Source organism: Tachysurus vachellii, chromosome 4, assembly GCF_030014155.1.
Source record: "Tachysurus vachellii isolate PV-2020 chromosome 4, HZAU_Pvac_v1, whole genome shotgun sequence".
NCBI classification, from domain to species: Eukaryota; Metazoa; Chordata; class Actinopteri; order Siluriformes; family Bagridae; genus Tachysurus; species Tachysurus vachellii.
The window spans coordinates 740,001-760,862 of record NC_083463.1 but is presented as its reverse complement, the minus strand read 5'-3'; the positions used below and the strand labels follow the sequence as shown (position 1 = coordinate 760,862).

The 20,862-nt window shown below is 40.8% G+C and overlaps 2 protein-coding genes across 7 annotated transcripts in view; both read left to right on the top strand.

The window, feature by feature from the left end:
* The window catches only part of dip2bb (disco-interacting protein 2 homolog Bb), a 41,815-nt gene extending 29,980 nt beyond the window's left edge, over positions 1-11,835 (top strand). For 2 of the 4 annotated variants that reach the window (XM_060867278.1, XM_060867275.1), the window contains 8 exons: positions 219-387; positions 5,376-5,546; positions 5,835-5,896; positions 5,975-6,032; positions 6,111-6,185; positions 6,622-6,796; positions 8,259-8,382; positions 8,573-11,835. In XM_060867278.1, the coding sequence (XP_060723261.1) occupies positions 219-387; positions 5,376-5,546; positions 5,835-5,896; positions 5,975-6,032; positions 6,111-6,185; positions 6,622-6,796; positions 8,259-8,382; positions 8,573-8,825 (1,087 nt within the window). In that variant the 3' untranslated portion in view covers positions 8,826-11,835. The remainder of the gene's footprint in view (positions 1-218; positions 388-5,375; positions 5,547-5,834; positions 5,897-5,974; positions 6,033-6,110; positions 6,186-6,621; positions 6,797-8,258; positions 8,383-8,572) is intronic. The other 2 variants (XM_060867279.1, XM_060867277.1) reach the window with 1 other exon arrangement.
* Positions 11,836-14,549: 2,714 nt separating this feature from the next.
* Positions 14,550-19,923, top strand: atf1 (activating transcription factor 1). 3 transcript variants are annotated; one of them, XM_060867273.1, is made up of 9 exons: positions 14,550-14,722; positions 15,745-15,830; positions 16,299-16,402; positions 17,175-17,294; positions 17,512-17,609; positions 17,962-18,095; positions 18,276-18,452; positions 18,570-18,717; positions 18,972-19,923. In XM_060867273.1, coding segments are annotated over exons 2-9 (927 nt in total). In that variant the 5' UTR covers positions 14,550-14,722; positions 15,745-15,829; the 3' UTR covers positions 19,117-19,923. The 3 variants fall into 3 exon arrangements, with proteins under 3 accessions (XP_060723256.1, XP_060723255.1, XP_060723257.1); XM_060867272.1 differs by having other exon boundaries at positions 15,742-15,830; XM_060867274.1 differs by lacking the exon at positions 15,745-15,830 and having other exon boundaries at positions 14,551-14,722.
* The last annotated feature ends 939 nt before the right edge of the window (positions 19,924-20,862 follow it).

Sequence of the window (20,862 nt, the reverse complement as noted above, 5' to 3'; positions counted from 1 at the left end):
TTTGTTATCTTTTATGAGGGTGGAATTTGATCTTTGTCATTTTGACACCAAAGTAACTTAATTGCTAGTTAATAATTAATAAAAAGAGATTTTAGTGTTTAGTGTAAATTTATAGTACAAGAGCTCATCTGATGCTCAGTGTACAACAAAGCATTGATTGCAGAATGAATAGGAACGTATGTGTGTGTGTGTGTGTGTGTGTGTGTGTGTGTGTGTAGTGTGTACTCAGGTCATCAGTCCATCCTGATTCCTCCTCTTGAGTTGGAGAGTTCGTTGTCTCTGTGGTTGAGCACACTGAGTCAGTATCGCATCAGAGACACCTTCTGCTCCTACTCTGTCATGGAGCTGTGTACGAAAGGCCTCGGGGGACAAACTGACATGCTGAGGGTACACACATGACAATACACACATGACAATACACACATGACAATACACACATGACAATACACACATGACAATACACACATGACAATACACACACACGATACACACATGACAATACACACATGACAATACACATATGACAATACACACATGACAATACACACACACGATACACACATGACAATACACACATGACAATACACACATGACAATACACACATGACAATACACACATGACAATACACACACGTTACACACATGACAATACACACATGACGATACACACATGACAATACACACATGACAATACACACGACAATACACACATGACAATACACACACACGATACACACATGACAATACACACATGACAATACACACACACGATACACACATGACAATACACACATGACAATACACACATGACAATACACACACACGATACACACATGACAATACACACATGACAATACACACATGACAATACACACACACGATACACACATGACAATACACACATGACAATACACACACACGATACACACATGACAATACACACATGACAATACACACACGATACACACATGACAATACACACATGACAATACACACACAATACACACACACGATACACACATGACAATACACACAATACACACATGACAATACACACACAATACACACACACGACAATACACACATGACAATACACACACAATACACACACGATACACACATGACAATACACATACGATACACACATGACAATACACACACAATACACTCACACGATACACACATGACAATACACACAATACACACACAATACACACACACGACAATACACACATGACAATACACACACTAGACACACACGATACACACATGACAATACACATACGATACACACATGACAATACACACACAATACACTCACACGATACACACATGACAATACACACACAATGCATACACTACACACAATATACACACACAATACACACACACACTACACACAATATACACACAATACACACACAATGCATACACTACACACAATACACACACACAATGCACACACAATGCATACACTACACACAATATACACACAATACACACACACTACACACAATAAAAACACAATACACACACAATGCATACACTACACACAATATACACACACAATACACACACACACTACACACAATATACACACAATACACACGCACACACTACACACAATATACACACAATACACACACAATGCATACACTACACACAATATACACACACAATACACACATAATGCATACACTACACACAATATACACACACAATACACACACACACTACACACAATATACACACAATACACACGCACACACTACACACAATATACACACAATACACACACAATGCATACACTACACACAATATACACACACAATACACACACAATGCATACACTACACACAATATACACACACAATACACACACACACTACACACAATATACACACACAATACACACGCACACACTACACACAATATACACACACAATACACACACAATGCATACACTACACACAATATACACACACAATACACACGCACACACTACACACAATATACACACACAATAAACACGCACACTACACACAGTATACACACAATATACACACACAATGCACAATCCAAGATGGCGGCACGGCAGTAGAACGCAGCGGCCAATCCAGATACAATATGGTGCTATTTATGGTGTTTTTAGCAAGACTGTTGCTGGTACATGGCGGTGTTCATGTATACAACCACCAGAAGTTCATACAATACAGAAATCGTACAACAACCAACCTGCACGATGATGTGTTGGAAAGGCTTTACAACCTCGGCAACCTCGCCTTGGACTAGAGGCTCGACCAGGCCTCCAGTCCTCTGCATCGCCTGATACCGGAGACCAGGAGAGGGGACGCCAGACGAAGCAGAAGTGCGGAAAGCGGGCGGGCTGAAGATAAAAACTAACCCTAGCCGGCCGGCTCTCCTGTCCATTCTACTTTCTACTGTAAGTGAACCTCATCCTCATTTGGGTGACACTCTACAGTAAATAGTGTAAATGTAAATAATGTTCTTTCTACAACAGTTTATAATAGTGCAGCCGAGAGCTCCTGAGGAACTAATGGGTCATCATAAACTCTGAGTTCACCACAGACCTGATTGCTGATAAACACCAGAACATACAGCTGACTGACACGACACTGGTTCAGAAGAAGACATGACAGACTGAACTCAGAGTTTACGATGACCCATTAGTTCCTCAGGAGCTCTCGGCTGCACTATTATAAACTGTTGTAGAAAGGACATTATTTACATTTACACTGTTTACTGTAGAGTGTCACCCAAATGAGGATGAGGTTCTGAGTCTGGTTCCTCTCAAGGTTTCTTCCTCACATCATCTCAGGGAGTTTTTTTTGCCACCGTCACCTCAGACTTGTTCATTAGGGACAGGGAGAGATATCTAGTATTTTATATTTTAAGTTAATCTTTTTTGATACATTTTAAACTTTAATTGTGTATTTTATTTATTTATTCATTCATGTTCATTTATTTATTTTTATCCTTATCTTTTCTTCTTCTTCTTCTTATATACATATATATATATATATATATATATATATATATATATATATATATATATATAATATATTTTTCTCTCTCTTTTCTGTTTCCATACTTCTGTAAAGCTGCTTTGAGACAATGGGAATTGTTAAAAGCGCTATAAAATAAATTTAATTGAATTAAATTCAAAGCACACACACACCCAGACAATCCACAGCCACTTCCAGGACAGCGGAGACACCCGGCGCATGTGGCAGGACATACAGGTGATCATGACCTACAAGACAGCTTCACCTGCCTGTGATAGCGACGCCTCCATCACAGATGTGCTGAATGATATTTAACGCTCGATTTGAGGAACAGAACAACATAACGGCAAGGAAGATCACCCCTCCCCTCTCCCCCCAGCAAACAGGTACTCTGTCTATCCAAGGCCAATGTAAGGAGAACTCCATGCAGAGTTAACCCACAGAAGGCTGCTGGACCAGACAACATTCCTGGCAGGGAGCTCAGGGAATGTGCAGAACAGCTAGCGGATGTCTTCACTGACATCTTCAACATTTCCCTGAGCAGCGCCGATGTTCCTAGCGGAGAACATTGCCTGGTCACGCAACACCATTTCCATCACTAAGAAAGCCCAGCAGCATCTCTTACTGTCTGAGAAAAACACATCTCCCTCCCCCCATCCTGACTACTTTTTACAGAGGGACCATTGAGATCATCCTGAGTAGCTGCATCACTGTCTGGTTTGGGAACTGCACCATCTCAGATCACAAGACCCTGCAGTGGATAGTGAGGACAGCTGAGAAGATCATTGGAGTCTCTCTTCCCTCTATCATGGACACTTACACCACACGCTGCATCCGCAAAGCCAACAGCATTGTGGATCTCACACACCCCTCACACACACTCTTCACCCCACACACACCTCACACCACACACTCTTCACCCCACACACCCCTCACACACCCCTCACACACACTCTTCTCCCCACACACCCCTCACACACACTCTTCACCCCACACACCCCTCACACACACTCTTCACCCCACACACCCCTCACACACACTCTTCACCCTGCTGCTGTCTGGAATAAGGTACTGAAGCATTTGGCCCTCACGACCAATTTCAATTCAATTCAATTTCATTTATAAAGCACATTTAAACTCAGCCTGAGCTGGTCAAAGTGCTGTACATGGAGTTAAAACAAAAGGAAAAAGAAGAACATAAATATAAAAGAACACCTACAAATGACCAACAAATAAAAGCACAGGAAAAGAGGTGTGTTTTTAACATGGATTTAAATTCAGAAAACGTAGAAGCAGTTATGACTCGTGGTGACAATCTATTCCACAGCTTAGGGCCCGCGAAAGCTCGGTCTCCCCTGCGTTGCAGACGGGATCATGGTACCAGCAAAAGGTGACAATTTTGGGATCTAAGTGACCTTGAAGGATTGTACATAATCAAATCAGATAGATATTTGGGAGCTAAATTATTGAGAGCTTTGTAGACGAATAACACACCAGACTGTGTAACATTCCCTTTCCACAAGCCATCAGACTCCTCAATAACTGAACTGTACTGAGCACAACACACATACACACACATCAACTGTATGGACTGTACAGACCTACACCAAATACACACACTTCCAATATACATCCATCAAACTGTTTTACACACTGTTTTTTGATCTTTACACATTCTGTCTCACATTTCAGTTGATTGCTGTTTGCACAATACTTTACGTTACCTCATGTAACTGCTGCTATAACACTAATGTGTTCATTCCTGTATTTCTGCACACACAATATTGTTGAACACACAGTATTTACACTGATCACCACTGTTACTGTTTACTGTCTTTTGTCTATTGTCTTGTATTTTTTGTACTGCACTGTCTTCTTGTCTTGTGTCCTTCACTGTCTTCTTGTCTTGTGTCCTTCACTGTCTTCTTGTCTCACACTGTCTTTTGTCCTGCACTGTCTTCTTGTCTTGTGTCTAACACTGTCTTCTTGTATTGTGTCTCACACTGTCTTTTGTCCTTTACTGTCTTCTTGTCTTTTGTCCTTTACTGTCTTCGTCTTGTGTCTCACACTGTGTACACCAGGTTGTACAGATATACTTTGTGTCTAGGACTAACTGACTTCAGTCCTTATCTCTGTGATGTTCTATGTATCTCCCTGGTCCTGGAGGAGCGTTGTGTCATGTCACTGTGTACTGTGTCACATATATATGGTGTAAATGACAATAAAAGCTTCTTGACTTGAATACACACACAATACACACACAGTACACACACATTACACACAACACACAATACACAATTGAAACTGGATGACATAGCACTGTGTGTGTGTGTGTGTGTGTGTGTAAAGGCTCGTGGAGTGAACCTGGCATGTGTGAGGAGTTGTGTGGTTGTAGCTGAAGAACGTCCACGTTTGGCTCTCACTCAGTCCTTCTCCAAACTGTTTAAAGATGTCGGCCTCTCCACACGTGCTGTCAGCACCTCCTTTGGCTCCAGAGTCAACCTCGCCATCTGTCTCCAGGTACAGGAGCCACGTGTCACCTTTGTGTCACCTTTGTGTCACCTGTGTGTCACCTGTGTGTCACCTGTGTGTCTCTGTGTTGTCTGTGACTCGCCTGTGTACATCTTAAAGATCTTTATTTTTGGCTTTTAAAATAAGGTGTGTGTTTGTGTGTGTGTGTGTGTGTGTGTGTGTGTGTGTGTGTGTGTGTGTGTGTGTGTGTGTGTGTGTGTGTGTGTGTGTGTGTGTGTGTGTGTGTGTGTGTGTGTGTGTGTGTGTGTGTGTTTCTGTGTACTGCTTGTGTTTCAGGGTACAACCGGACCAGACCCCTCTACTGTGTATGTTGACATGAAGTCCCTCCGACATGACAGGTACAACACGCACACACACAAACACACATACACACACTTGTTTTGCACGCATGCTACAATTACATTTGTGTGTGTCAGAGTGCGGCTGGTCGAGAGAGGAGCTCCTCAGTCTCTTCCTCTGATGGAGTCTGGAACAGTGAGTTAAACTCCTCCCACTTTTTTACACATTCGATTAAATCGTCACCATCTTCAACAAACATCTCATTTTCTGTAGATCCTTCCTGGTGTGAGGGTTGTGATCGTTAATCCTGAGACTAGGGGACCTCTGGGAGACTCTCACCTGGGAGAGGTGTGTGTGTATAACATCCTCCTGAGAAACATCTCTAAACATTTACACTTATTAAAAAACACCAGAAGCTATAAATATTCATAAAAATGCAAATTTATTAAATATTTATTTCTTCATTTTTTCACTTATTTTCCTAAATGTTCTTTTAAATGTTCTTTTACTTTAACATTTTGTTTTTTAACTCCTAGACTTTTGTTTTTCATCCAATTATTTATGTTTTATTAGTTGACACTTTTCTGCGACATTCGTGTGAAATGTTTGTGTGAATAAAAAAAGATATTTCTTCGTAGCTTTAGCGAGCTACATAGCTTAGGGAGCATGTAAACGGATGACATCACAAACCTGAGCTCATATGTTGCTCCACCCATGAATTTGTTTAATGCAGACTCACTGCAGTTTTAATTGAAATTAAACGTGGCCTTTGACCCCATGTCAGATCTGGGTGAACAGTCCTCACACAGCGTCGGGTTACTACACCATCTACGGAGAGGAGAGTCTGCAGGCCGACCACTTCAACACCAAGCTCAGCTTCGGAGATCCACAAACGCTGTGGGCCAGGACGGGATACCTCGGCTTTGTCAAGAGGACCGAACTCACTGACGCTAGCGGGGGTGAGATACTGATACCGGAATCGGGTTCCGGTCTGTTAACCTGCTCACTTACACGTTAAAATATGCTCTGATTCCAGCATCTGCAGCTGTGTCCATATGTGCAGTGTCACACTGATGAACAGACACTATGACACACCAGTGATCTGGATAAACGTCATGATTAATGATCAAACTGTAAATATATAGAGAAGAGGAACTAAAGAGTCTTCCTACAATACACGTGATGGTGATTCACTATTGATGTTTAAATAGTGTGTTTAATAGCGAGTGTGGGAATTAAACACATCTGTGCTGTGACTCACACACAAAGCAGTGACGCAGAGAAAAAACGCCACAGGTTCAAGGTTCAAACAGCTATATTACATAAACACTGGTCACAAACAACTGCACATGTGGCTGAGGTACATATTTTATTGACTTTTTATTTACTAATAAATTAATTATGACATTAGATCGAACAAAACAGGTGTAACTTTACAGAACAGAACTGACTCATTATTACTCACGAAGCAGCTGAAGTCAGGGGCAGTAACCAGTCCACAGCATAATAAACTCAGACTCTTCAAGCCTTGTGCCAGAGCAGTGACGCTAAGTACTGAGTGTGAGACGGAGCACTTCATTCCTGTGAGCACCGAGATACAAACCTCAGCAACTGAAAGAAAAGGAATAAAAATATGGCACAAGTAAGATATGAATTAAAGAAGACATAACTAGATCAAGGGGCACGGTGTCTTAGTGGTTAGCACGTTCGCCTCACACCTCCAGGGTTGGGGGTTCGAATCCCGCCTCCTCCTTGTGTGTGTGGAGTTTGCATGTTCTCCCCGTGCCTCGGGGGTTTCCTCTGGGTACTCCGGTTTCCTCCCCCGGTCCAAAGACATGCATGGTAGGTTGATTGGCATCTCTGGAAAATTGTCCGTAGTGTGTGATTGTGTGAGTGAATGAGAGTGTGTGTGTGTGTGTGTGCCCTGCGATGGGTTGGCACTCCGTCCAGGGTGTATCCTGCCTTGATGCCCGATGACGCCTGAGATAGGCACAGGCTCCCCGTGACCCGAGGTAGTTCGGATAAGCGGTAGAAAATGAATAAATGAATAGATCAAAAATAGAGGTTGTAACTGAATATGTTGCAGTGTGTGTGTATATATATAAACATAATGTCATGGATATTGTTAAAAGAACAAGAGGTTGTGATTTAAGTGTGTAAAGCTAACACTAGATGAGTGAAGATAACGGCGTGGTAATCAGCTGATAAAAACAAGGATATACTCAAAGCTTTACAGAAACGCTCTTCTAGGGAAACAAAACCCCCAAAAAACTCATTAGCGCATGTTGAAGGAGTCAGTAGTGTAAATACACAAACACGTGTGAGGTTGGAGTGATTAACCCTCAGTGAGGTTTAGTTCAGTATCGGTATCATGATGTGGTATTCATGCTTGTCCTGGTGATCTCTGTGCTCCTGTGTCAGAGAGACATGATGCTCTGTTCATCGTTGGTTCTCTGGATGAGACTCTGGAGCTGAGAGGACTGCGCTATCACCCCATCGATATAGAGACCAGTGTTCAGCGAGCGCACCGCGGTATCGGAGAGAGGTAAACCAGAGGCGGGGCCTCATCCTTATAGACAAGCCCACGTTATATATATATATATATTTGTATATTTAACATCACTTACTGAGTTGACCAATCAGAATGCAGTATTCAGGCAGTAGGGTGTGTGTGTGTGGTGTCTGAGATCTCTGTGGTGTTGATGGTATTTGTACTCGGTGTTGTTTCCTCTCAGCGCCGTCTTCACCTGGACTAATCTGCTAGTGGTGGTGTCGGAGCTGTGCGGCTCGGAGCAGGACGCATTGGACCTGGTGCCTCTGATCACCAACGTGGTCCTGGAGGAACATCACCTGATCGTGGGCGTGGTGGTGATCGTGGACCCCGGCGTCATCCCCATCAACTCCCGTGGAGAGAAGCAGAGGATGCACCTGAGAGACTCCTTCCTGGCTGATCAATTAGACCCCATATACGTGGCCTACAACATGTGAGGAGAACAAACTCCAGATCTTTACATGCTCACTATGGGCTGTGAGTAAAATAAAAACATTTTAAAAATTCAGGTCCACTTACTATAATTTATTACTCATGAGCACATCATTGTTCTCGTCATTTCTCCTGCGTTTCTCTCACGCTGCTCTCAGTTTCAACACTTTTTGAAGTGTTTTTTTTTTACTTTTTACATTCGTTAAAAAATAACATTTCTGCATGATGTAGGATTATTATTATTTATGCAGAAACTCGATGAGTTTTTGGTACAAACACTGAATTAAATGCACCTTTATTATTTATAACAGCTCCAATGTGTGTGTTTGTGTGCGTGTGTGTGTGTGTTTGTGTGTATATGTTTGTGTGCGTGTTTGTGTGTGTTTGTGTGCATGTGTGTGTGTTTGTGTGCGTGTGTTTGTATGTGTGTATGTTTGTGTGCATGTGTTTGTGTGCATGTGTGTTTGTGTGTTTGTGTGTGTGTGTTTGTGTACGTGTTTGTGTGCGTGCATGTGTTTGTGTGTGTGTATGTTTGTGTGTGTGTTTGGGTGCGTGTGTGTTTGTGTGCATGTGAGTTTGTGTGCATGTGTGTTTGTGTGTGTGAGTGTGTGTGAGTGTGTGTGTGTGTTTGTGTGCGTGTGTGTTTGTGTGTGTGTGTTTGTGTTTGTGTGTGTGTATGTTTGTGTGTGTGAGTGTGTGTGTGTTTGTGTGTGTTTGTGTGTGTGTGTTTGTGTGCGTGTGTGTTTGTGTGCGTGTGTGTTTGTGTGCGTGTGTGTTTGTGTGTGTGTGTGTTTGTGTGTGTGTGTTTGTGTGTGTGTATGTTTGTGTGTGTTTGTGTGTGTGTGTTTGTGTGTGTGCGTGTGTGTGTGTTTGTGTGTGTGTGACATTTTGCCATGGACACTTTATAAAAACAATCACTAAAACCAATCAGATCAAAAAGTTACATAAACAACACAGAGGAGGGAAATAAATGCAAAATAAAATAAAACGATTCAAATTGAAATTTTTGAAAAAATATTTGTTATTCGAATTTTATTTAGATTTCAATTTAAATGTATTTTTGGTGCAGATTTTTTAATTTCTATCCATTGTTATTAAAATGATCCAGAAACAACAAAAATGTGAAATGGAGATGTAAATAAATATGTAAATATATTAATAAACCTGCACTAAGGTTTAACACACACACACACACACACACACACACACACACAGCTCTCATATTAAGGTGCTTCTCTAAAATATCAGGACTTGTTTGTATTATTTCTAACCTGCTGGAAGGAAGCTGTACATTTTTATTATTGTAAACTAACAAAGTGTATAAAGGCAGAGATTTTACACACACTGCGAACACGTGTATAGTGAGAATGCGATGTGTGTGTGTGTGTGTGTGTGTGTCCTGTGCTATACTTTTCCCTCTGTATGAATATGGATCTGATTATAAACTGCTGTAACCTGCATAGCTCTGAGACGGTAAATAACCACTTTCTGTTTCTCTACCTTTATTTCCTTGTGCATGCATGATTTCTCTCTCTCTCTCTCTCTCTCTCTCTCTCTCTCTCTCTCTCTCTCTCTCTCTCTCTCTCCCTCTCGCTCTCTCTCTCTCTCACTCTCTGTTTGCAAAAAAAACTTTATGGTATTTTTTCAGTTTTTATTTTTGTGCATGAGAAAGTGGAGCTCTGTGGAAGATGAGAGGAAACTGATGAAATAATTTACACCTGTGTGTGTGTGTGTGTGTGTGTGTGTGTGTGTGTGTGGCACAACTGACTGAACGAATGCTAAGTGTTTTTACTGAGAGGTTAAACCAAGTAACAGAGACCTATTTAAAAACCCAGCTGGTTCACATAACCAGACAATTCTGCATGTTTTGACCCTCAGTCAGAGGAATATTTTGTCTTCAGCTGTGTTCTGAAGACGAGAGCACACCCATGGCCCCCTGACGCCTTTTTGGTTGAACTGGTCCATGTAAACTGGGTCAGTGGAATTTGACTGAATTTCGATTATAAAATTAACTAGTTAGTGAATGAATGAGCTCATTGTTCAACAGAACACAAACACTGGTGTTATTAACTCTACAAAAGAAAGTACTGTGATGACATCTCTTACATCTCACACACACTTTTCCATATCATGACCTCCAGTTAGTGCCGCTGAGTTTCATTATGTTCTGTGCATGAGAAACTGTCACGATATAAAAAAATAATCAATAGGATGTGCTGGATCAAGTGCTATTTTATAATCTGCTCGAAGCCATGTTTGTGATGATCAATTACAAGATGATGTAGATTTTACTAATAATAAACAAATTAAATGCAGCATGTATGAAATACCAAACGAGTCTCACAAGACCAACACGAGTACCTGCTACTATTATTATGGCAAGTTGTGCCACAGATTGTGCTGTAGTGTTTAGCCAACACATTAAAATATATCACATAAACGGTGGTGATATGTTTCCATGGCAATAAGTTGAGGGTTGATTAGTTTCTTTTGAAATGGAAATATTTAATTAATCAACTAAAATGATATAAAATTCCTGAACCTGGTGCAATTGTTGACAAGAATTTTCCACCTTTTCCTGTTAAATGTTGCATTGTGGGATATGGTAACACACACACACACACACACACACACACACACACACACAATTGTGTCCCAAATTCGGTACAGTCACTACACACAGTAGTGGGTTGTTTGTGTAACGTCTCAGATCACAATAGAAATAAGTCTTTGAGGTTCTGCGCAGACGAACGGATCACAATTCACATTTTTACAGCTTTAACACATCACATGATCACACTATTAACACTAATAGTACATCATTTGAGACACAGCCCATGAAAATAATATTCTTCACTTGTGTATCAGTTTAATAATAATAATAATAATAATAATAATAATAATAATAATAATACCTGGGCTTGATGATTTGTTTTATTTTGCTGTGTATGGATATGAATGTGGATGTCATGATTATTATGCAACCCTCTTTCCCTCTCTTCACTTTCTCTTCTTTCATTTTGTACATTGATTTAATTTCTGTTTTATATTTAAATGGAATAAAAAAGAATAAAAGGCATTTATTTTGCAGCACTGATGTGTTATGGAGTGGTGAAGTAGACAAAATTTCTGCAATCAATAATAATATAAACAAACATCAAGCATCCCTAACCTTACAGATTTCATGTCTGAAAACATTGACACTGTTTACACTGATGTACACTGTTCACACCAATGCACACTTTTCACAATGACACACACAGTTCACAATAATGCACTGACACACACAGTTCACACTGACACACACTGTTCACAATGTAAAAATGACATGGACAGTTCACACCTACTGTACACACACTGTTCACACCGACACACACAGTTCACTATGGTGCGCTGACACACTGTTCACACTGACACACACTGTTCACAATGTAAAAATGACATGGACAGTTCACACCTACACACACTGTTCACAATGACACACACTTCACAATAATGCACCGACACACCCAGTTCACAATGACACACACATTTCACAATGATACACTGAGACACACAGTTATGTTTACGTTTACAGCATTTAGCAGACACTCTTATCCAGAGTGACTTACATTTTTATTTCAGTTTATACACCTGAGCAATTGAGGGTTAAGGGCCTTGCTCAGGGGTCCTGCTGTGGCAACTTGGTTGACCTGGGATTCGAACCAATGACCTTCAGATCAATAGTCGAACGCCTTAACCACCGAGCTACAACATCCCCCAGTTCACACTGACACACACAGTTCACAATGATGCACTGACACACACTGTTCACATTGATACACAGTTCACACTGACGTACACAGTTCACACTGACGTACACAGTTCACAATGACTCACTGACACATACAGTTCACAATGATGCACTGACACACACTGTTCACATTGATACACAGTTCACAATGACACAGTTCACAATGACACACACAGTTCACACTGAAGCACACAGATCACATTGGTGCACATGGATCACACTGACACATTTCACACTGACATGGGGTAAAGTAGAAAACAGCATTTTAGCAATTTTAGTCTGTTTAATTTTAAAAATATTTTGTATCTTTGGTCCTGTTCTTTACATCTTTAACTCAGTAAGGACTTACAGAGTGAAAATACTGTTTTTACGTAACTGGTAAATCTGAGTAAAAGTGACAGTTACACAAGGGGCGGAGCTAAACACAAAAAACTAACGTCAAACATGTGTTTGATGTCATCACTTTATGTATCAAATAATTTACAATTATTTATGTTAATACCTGCTTAACACATTACACTTTCTTAATATATCGATCAAATCCTTTATTCCACATTCTCTAGCAGTTTGTGGGAGTTGGCTGAAAAGTGACTGTTAATGACTAAACTATACAGAATATGACAACAAATAATTCATCACACAGATTCTTTTGATCTGCCAGTCCTGAAGACATATGCACAGTATACTTCATATAGTTAAACAAATATAGTTTTTAATCTTTTTAATTTTTAAACCTTTTTGCTTGAATGATAAATTACTACATTTATTTTACACAATAAATGTAGAAAGTTACAAATTTTGCAGAAAGTTACAGAACAAATTAGAGGTTTACAGTTTGTGCAGCTGTTTGTTTCAGTCTGGCCCGATCATTTTAGAACTTTTACTTCCCTGAGGACAGTAGTTTTAGTTTTTATTATAAGTTGTCACTAATGGAAAATACCAGGGCTGTCAAGTATTACGCGTGACCGTCTCTCATTTGGGTCTTTTGTCACGCTCTCCCACCACACATTGTATTTGTCATGCAGAAAAACTGACAATTTATCATATATTTAATAAGTCACAGCACCCAAAATGTCGAGCCTGACACTTATCAGCCAATCAAAAACAGAGGCTACACAACAGCCAATCAGAAAATAGCACTACTGTATCTGGGTAAGATTTAACACAACAACCAAGGAAAAAAAAGCAGATCCTGGAATTGTTCATCATCATCCTCGTTCACCCACAGAGAAAAGCACTGGAGCTGTGAGCATCACTTTGAGCACAGAGTAAGTCATGATCTCCTGTTTAATGTTACAACTAATTCACAACTTGTTTGACACAAACAATGACATTGTGACTGCTGTTAGAGACGTTTCCCAGATCATCAGCAGGAGTTTTTCATGAGTGTCTGTAACTTAGCCAACAGTTTTACAGCCTGTTCACTGACAACACCTGCTCAGAACAAGTAGTCTAGGGCCAGTGGTTCTCAAACTGGGGCCCTGAGATGGTGCCAGGGGCCCCGGCTTTATGACATTTTATAAAATAATGAATTTATCATAAATTCTGTGTAATTAAATCTCAGAAAAATAAGGCTACTAACCAACAGCACTACACTGTATAATTTAATATGTTTTGTTTAATTCAAATATTAAGTTTTGGAATGGTTTATGTCATAAATTTTCTTTGTGTGTGTGTGTGTGTGTGTGTGTGTGGGTGGAGGGAGTAGGGGGCACCCCATTGTTGTGTTTGGATGGAGGGTTGTAGATCTCACTCTTGCCTGTCTTCAAAACCTGAGAGCCCTGAAATTCCCATGTAACCGTGTCCACGGTATAAGAGGAATAAAACTTTGGGCACGTTTTGTTGTTGTTAATAGCGTCTTTCCGCCTTTACTGTAAAGTGCTGTGCAGCCAATCAGAACGTTTTCGGTGGAATGACGTCACACACCATTTTTTAGTGGGCGGGGCGTTAAGACAGCCTTCTCGAAAAAAAACAAGCCAGCTAGTTAGTTAGCTTTTTTATGTACATATATAAAAACAGCTCGATAAAAGTTATAAGTACGTTTTTACGTCACATTTTGATAACGGACACCTGAGGAACGTCTCCGGAGGATCGAAGGAGCTGCTAAAGGTACGTGAGTGTGTGCGCGCGCTCGCTAAGGCGCTCGCGCGGCGCTGCTCAGGCGGGACGGCGCTGTAATGGCGGAGGTTCTGCTGCTCGGAGATGGCGGACTTTTAATGGCTCCCCGGGTCGCTGACGTGTGTTGACGCGGTACTTGCGTGCCAGTGACTCGGTCTGAAAGTTTTTCACTCTCCCGCATCACTTTAAACACACACACACACACCGAGCTGAACTGAAGCGCAGCTGCAAGTAAACTGTTAGCATTAGCATGCGGAGCTAAATGGCGCTTTCTGTCCTTAATGTCCGAGATGTTTACATTTATTACAGCTATTTACCTCAGGAGGCGTCGAGCTCATGTTGTGTTTTAGTCTCTGACACAGCTATAAAAACAATAACAGTCCTACAGCTAGCGGAATTAGCTTAACGGCTTTATTATTAATAATAATAACCGGCTGTGTTCACAATCACTCACTACTGTTTCACTACTGAGGGCATGTGGGACCTTCACATCTGGGATGAAGACAAACTGACTAAATAAACCAGATTTTTATTAATCTCCTGTTATCTGATAATCAGTTTAATTATTTCAGATTAAATCATTTTACAGATTTTACACGAATAAAATCGTCTGTTTTTAATTAGTTATTTTTCCTTAATTTCAAATTATAGATATAAAAATTTTCCTTTATCACATTCACAATTTCTCTTTAAACCTTCTTGTGTTTTTGGTTTAAAGGTTTTATTTGAATATTAACACGATTCATGTTATACATTTACACTGTATACGGTGTAAACTAGTTACTTTAATAATCCGAATTAAAATCACATTTAAAGTGAAGCTGGTGTGAAAAAAAATAGTGATTCAAAACTTGGGTCATGATCTTTATGTCTGAGTATAAGTGTGTGTATATTTATGACAGACTATATAGTGTATATATTTATAGAAAAAACATAATATGAAAGTAGTTATTGGAAACGTTTTAATTTGACATTTTAACGTGCTTGTGTTCGTCCAATGAAATGCTCAGTAGGATGCAGAAGCCACGCCCCTTGGGCTGAACCTGCACAGAAGTAACTGAAAGTCTGAGTTGTGTTTTTAAAAGAGAATAAATTCTAAGTAAGTTCAAATTAAACACTAAAATGTATAGAATATGATTCAGTTAATGACAACTACATTGTAGATGTTAAAGTGTGTGTGTGTGTGTGTGTGTGTGTGCTGCATACTGCATGACTAAAAACATAAGTGTGTGGAGGTGATTCATTGCCGCAGGGGTGAAGTGGAAACACTGATGACTGTATTAAACAGCTGTCTCTCTCTCACACACACACACTTGCACTAATTACTGCAGCTTGTGGAACATGTTTGCACTTGTGTGAAGTACTTATGGGTTCCTTTTTTCATAAAATTAATACATCAATTATTCAACATAAGAATTTACATAACTTTGAATAATAATATATTCTATATATGAATGTTTTAGGGTTGACTGAAGGTGAAAAAAATACTCTAGTGAATAAAATCACACAGTGTACAGTGCAATGATGGATGTTGTGTGTGTGTGTGTGTGCGTGTGTGTGCATGCAGTGGAAATGGAGGAGGTTCACCAGAGTGGCAGTAACGGCACAGAGTCACAAGCGATAACCATCCCAACCACCATCACAGCGTCTCAGTTATCACAGATCACTCAGGTATACCATGATTGTGTGTGTATGAGTGTTTGAGAGATAGAGCGAGAGATTAGTCTGTGATGTGCGTGTGTGTGTGTGTGTTTGAGAGATAGAGCGAGAGATTAGTCTGTGATGTGTGTGCGTGTGTGTGTGAGTGTTTGAGAGATAGAGCGAGAGATTAGTCTGTGATGTGTGTGTGCGTGTGTGTGTGTGTTTGAGAGATAGAGCGAGAGATTAGTCTGTGATGTGTGTGTGTGTGTGTGTTTGTGTGTGTGAGTGTTTGAGAGATAGCGTGAGAGATTAGTCTGTGATGTGTGTGTGCGTGTGTGTGTGTGAGTGTTTGAGAGATAGAGCGAGAGATTAGTCTGTGATGTGTGTGTGCGTGTGTGTGTGTGTTTGAGAGATAGAGCGAGAGATTAGTCTGTGATGTGTGTGCGTGTGTGTGTGTGTGTGTGTGAGTGTTTGAGAGATAGCGCGAGAGATTAGTCTGTGATGTGTGTGCGTGCGTGTGTGTGTGTGTGTGTGAGTGTTTGAGAGATAGCGCGAGAGATTAGTCTGTGATGTGTGTGTGCGTGTGTGTGTGTGTTTGAGAGATAGAGCGAGAGATTAGTCTGTGATGTGTGTGTGTGTGTGTGTTTGAGAGATAGAGCGAGAGATTAGTCTGTGATGTGTGTGCGTGTGTCTGTGTGTGTGTGTGAGTGTTTGAGAGATAGCGCGAGAGATTAGTCTGTGATGTGTGTGTGTGTATTTGAGAGAGAGAGAGATTAGTCTGTGATGTGTGTGTGTTATATAGATGACTTTAGGGGGATCTCCTGTGGCTGTGGTGCAGCTCCCCGGAGGTCAGTTTCAGGTGCAGGGGGTTATCCAGTCTGCTCAGTCTTCAGTGATACAGTCTCCACAAGCACAAGTACAGGTAACACACACACTGTGTTAAATTCTGTCAGATTACTGTAATAAATGATGAAACACTTGGGTACATGCTGTAATAGTTGCTTGCTGTTAAGATGATAGATAATCTACAATCTGCTAATCTGTGTGATGTCATTTTATGTTGTGGGTGTGTATTCCCCAGCATGATGAACCAGACCAGTCATTATTCACATTCCTAATGTGTGTGTGTTCATTCATAGGGTCAGGGGTCAGACAGTGATGATTCTCAGGATTCGTCAGACAGCGGAGCTTCAAACCAGAAGACACGAGAGCTGCTGGCCAGACGCCCATCTTACAGGTACACACACACTCACAGGTGACACATTAACACTGATGTATACTGCTATGAGTTATCATTCAAAAACACACCAAAAGAGTTTCCACTCGAATAAACCAAACGACACATGAATCTGGAACAATTTAACTCGCTGATGTCATCTGACACCTGAAAGCTCCGCCCACCTTCCCCTCTTATATTTGTAATGTTTCAGCACTTGACTCGATTTTCCTGATTGAAATATATAATCTATATAAATAATAAATAATATTAACAGTAAAGTTATTATTACATCTGTACAAAGCTGTCTTTGTGGTGAAATTCTGTTGTGTGAAGTTGTGAGTTACAGATTTTTGCGTTAATTGTGTTATAGGAAGATTTTAAATGACCTCTCGGCAGAGGAAGTAGCGACACGTAATGAAGGAGAGGAGGAGACCTCTGTGTCGTCCACCATGACCACAGTGTCTCTGTCCACGCCCATATATCAGACCAGCAGTGGACAGTACAGTACGTCTCCCTGTGCTCACTGAAACACTTTTCACTGGTTCACGTACTTGTGCATGTATGAAAGCAGTTTGATTTAATAGCCATTTTAGCAACTGCTTGCTTTGTATATGAGTATAAAGCTGCTGCTACAGGTGTGTGATGCGTGTGGACATCTCTGACTAACCCTGTTGTTGATAACAGTTGCGATAGCCTCGAACGGCTCCCTGCAGTTAGCCGGTACAGGTTCAGAGGGCGTTCAGGGCCTGCAGACGCTCACCATGACCAACTCGAACCCGAGCCAGCCCACTATATTACAGTACGCTCAGACCGCAGATGGACAGCAGATCCTCCTCCCCAGCAATCAGGTGGTGCTGCAAGGTTGGTGTTTACATGAACATCTGATGTTCTGTGATGAGTCTGATTTGATGTGTGATGGTTATGGTAGGTGTGGCAGTGTGACGTGCTGGTGTGATGAGCGTCATGTGGTGTTTACAGGAGCAGGAGGTGAGATGCAGGCGTATCAGATTCGCTCGTCATCATCAGCACTGCCTCAGACAGTGGTCATGACCTCACCGGTCATCAGTTCACAGGGAAAGAGTGATGACCCTCAGATGAAACGAGAGATTCGCCTCGCCAAAAACAGGTCTATCTTTTTGTCTGTGTGTGTGTGTGTGTGGTAATGTAGTGGGAGGAGTCTGTGTATTTTATTGTTCTGGGTTTGGAGACGTCATTCATTCAGAATAGTTTTCCATGAACTTATTGCATTATCTTTAATTATAAGGATTTAATCTGTAAGTAAACCTCACCTGCACTAGACCTCGTATCTGATTACTCTTAATATCGGGTAACTTATTTACACACGACTGACTGGCTGTGGGTGTGGCTGTGGGTGTGTAGGGAGGCGGCTCGAGAGTGTCGCAGGAAGAAGAAGGAGTATGTGAAGTGCCTGGAGAACCGCGTGGCCGTGCTGGAGAACCAAAACAAAACGCTGATCGAGGAGCTCAAGACATTAAAGGACCTGTACTGTGTCAAAACAGGCTAACGGGTAGCACTCGGTTAAACGGACTACTGCAGCTCTGCCTACACACACACACACACACACACACACACACACACACACACACACACACACACACACACACACACACACTGGGAATGCCAGTTCCTTGTTTTTATATTCCTTTTTAACTAACAGCTTAGGAAGCGCAGGTCACACAGAGTTTATGGAGAATAATGATGATATTTTTCCTTTAGCTATTTTTAATAAGAGATGAGCAGATGTGTATATATTTGTGTATGTATCCCGGGTGTGTGTCCTCACACCCACATATAAAAGAGGAAATATCCTCTTTATCAGCGTTTGTTTGGGAATTTGTTTGTTTTTTTTCCGCAGGAGTTCTTAAATAAAATGAAAGTTGAGAATAGTACAGACAAGTAAACATCCCCCCCCCCCATGTTTCATATCTAACCCTTTCTTGTACATTGTGACGTGTGTTTGTTTTGACCAAATGTCACCTCTAAAGTTTTTTTTTAACTCTTCAAGCCCAGTTCTTACACACTTTCTTTTAATGAAGAATCTTAATTTTTTTTTCTGTCTGAGGGAATGGACCTTGAGCCAAATGTGTCTACAATCATGTTGTGCTTTGACTAAAACTAAATGGCGAGATTTCCTGAATAAATGAATAAATTTTGGTGGCTGAAGCTGTTACAGTTCAGTTAAATCAGGGAGGACGCTTGCACTTCAACATGCAGGTGACGTTTATTAATAAATTACACCATATAAAAATGAGATCAAATGGTTTTTATTATTTTTTTTAAGTGAACCTAAATAAACAGTTATTTTTTTCCATCTTTACTGATTTTTATGATTTTTTAATTAATTATGCAGCAGCAAATAATTAAACTGCTCTATGTGCTTTGCTGATGTTTAGTGAGTATTAACATACATTCTCATAATTTATTACACTTGGATATTGAATTCTGGATTCTGATTGGTTGATTAAATTAGTACAGGTTTTTATATGAATACACACATTTTAATGTGTTGTTATTTCTATAGTAAGAGGATACTTATGTATACGGTGAAGTTTTCATGATATATCAATAAGTATCACTTGCTGAAGGAGCCTCCAGTGTGTGTGTGTGTGTGTGTGTGTATGAAAGAGTCTCCAGTGTGTGTGTGTGTGTGTGTGTGTGTGTGTGTGTGTGAAGTGTATGAAGGAGTCTCCAGTGTGTGTGTGAATGATGTGTATGAAGGAGTCTCCAGTGTGTGTGTGTGTGTGTGTGTGTGTGTGTGTGTGAAGGAGTCTCCAGTGTGTGTGTGTGTGTGTGTGTGAATGATGTGTATGAAGGAGTCTCCAGTGTGTGTGTGAATGATGTGTATGAAGGAGTCTCCAGTGTGTGTGTGTGTGTGAATGATGTGTATGAAGGAGTCTCCAGTGTGTGTGTGAATGATGTGTATGAAGGAGTCTCCAGTGTGTGTGTGTGTGTGTGTGTGTGTGAAGGAGTCTCCAGTGTGTGTGTGTGTGTGTGTGAATGATGTGTATGAAGGAGTCTCCAGTGTGTGTGTGTGTATGATGTGTATGAAGGAGTCTCCAGTGTGTGTGTGATGTGCTGAAGGAGTCTCCAGTGTGTGTGTATGATGTGTATGAAGGAGTCTCCAGTGTGTGTGTGAATGATGTGTATGAAGGAGTCTCCAGTCTGTGTGTGTATGAAGGAGTCTCCTGTGTGTGTGTGTGTGTGTGTGTGTGTGTGTGTGTATGATGTGTATGAAGGAGTCTCCAGTGTG

Bases quoted from the DNA above. Each gene is read 5' to 3' on its own strand.
- atf1 (XM_060867273.1), top strand. The intron at 18,096-18,275 runs GTACGTCTCCCT...TGTTGATAACAG, and splicing joins GACCAGCAGTGGACAGTACA to TTGCGATAGCCTCGAACGGC. The intron at 18,718-18,971 runs GTCTATCTTTTT...GTGGGTGTGTAG, and splicing joins ATTCGCCTCGCCAAAAACAG to GGAGGCGGCTCGAGAGTGTC.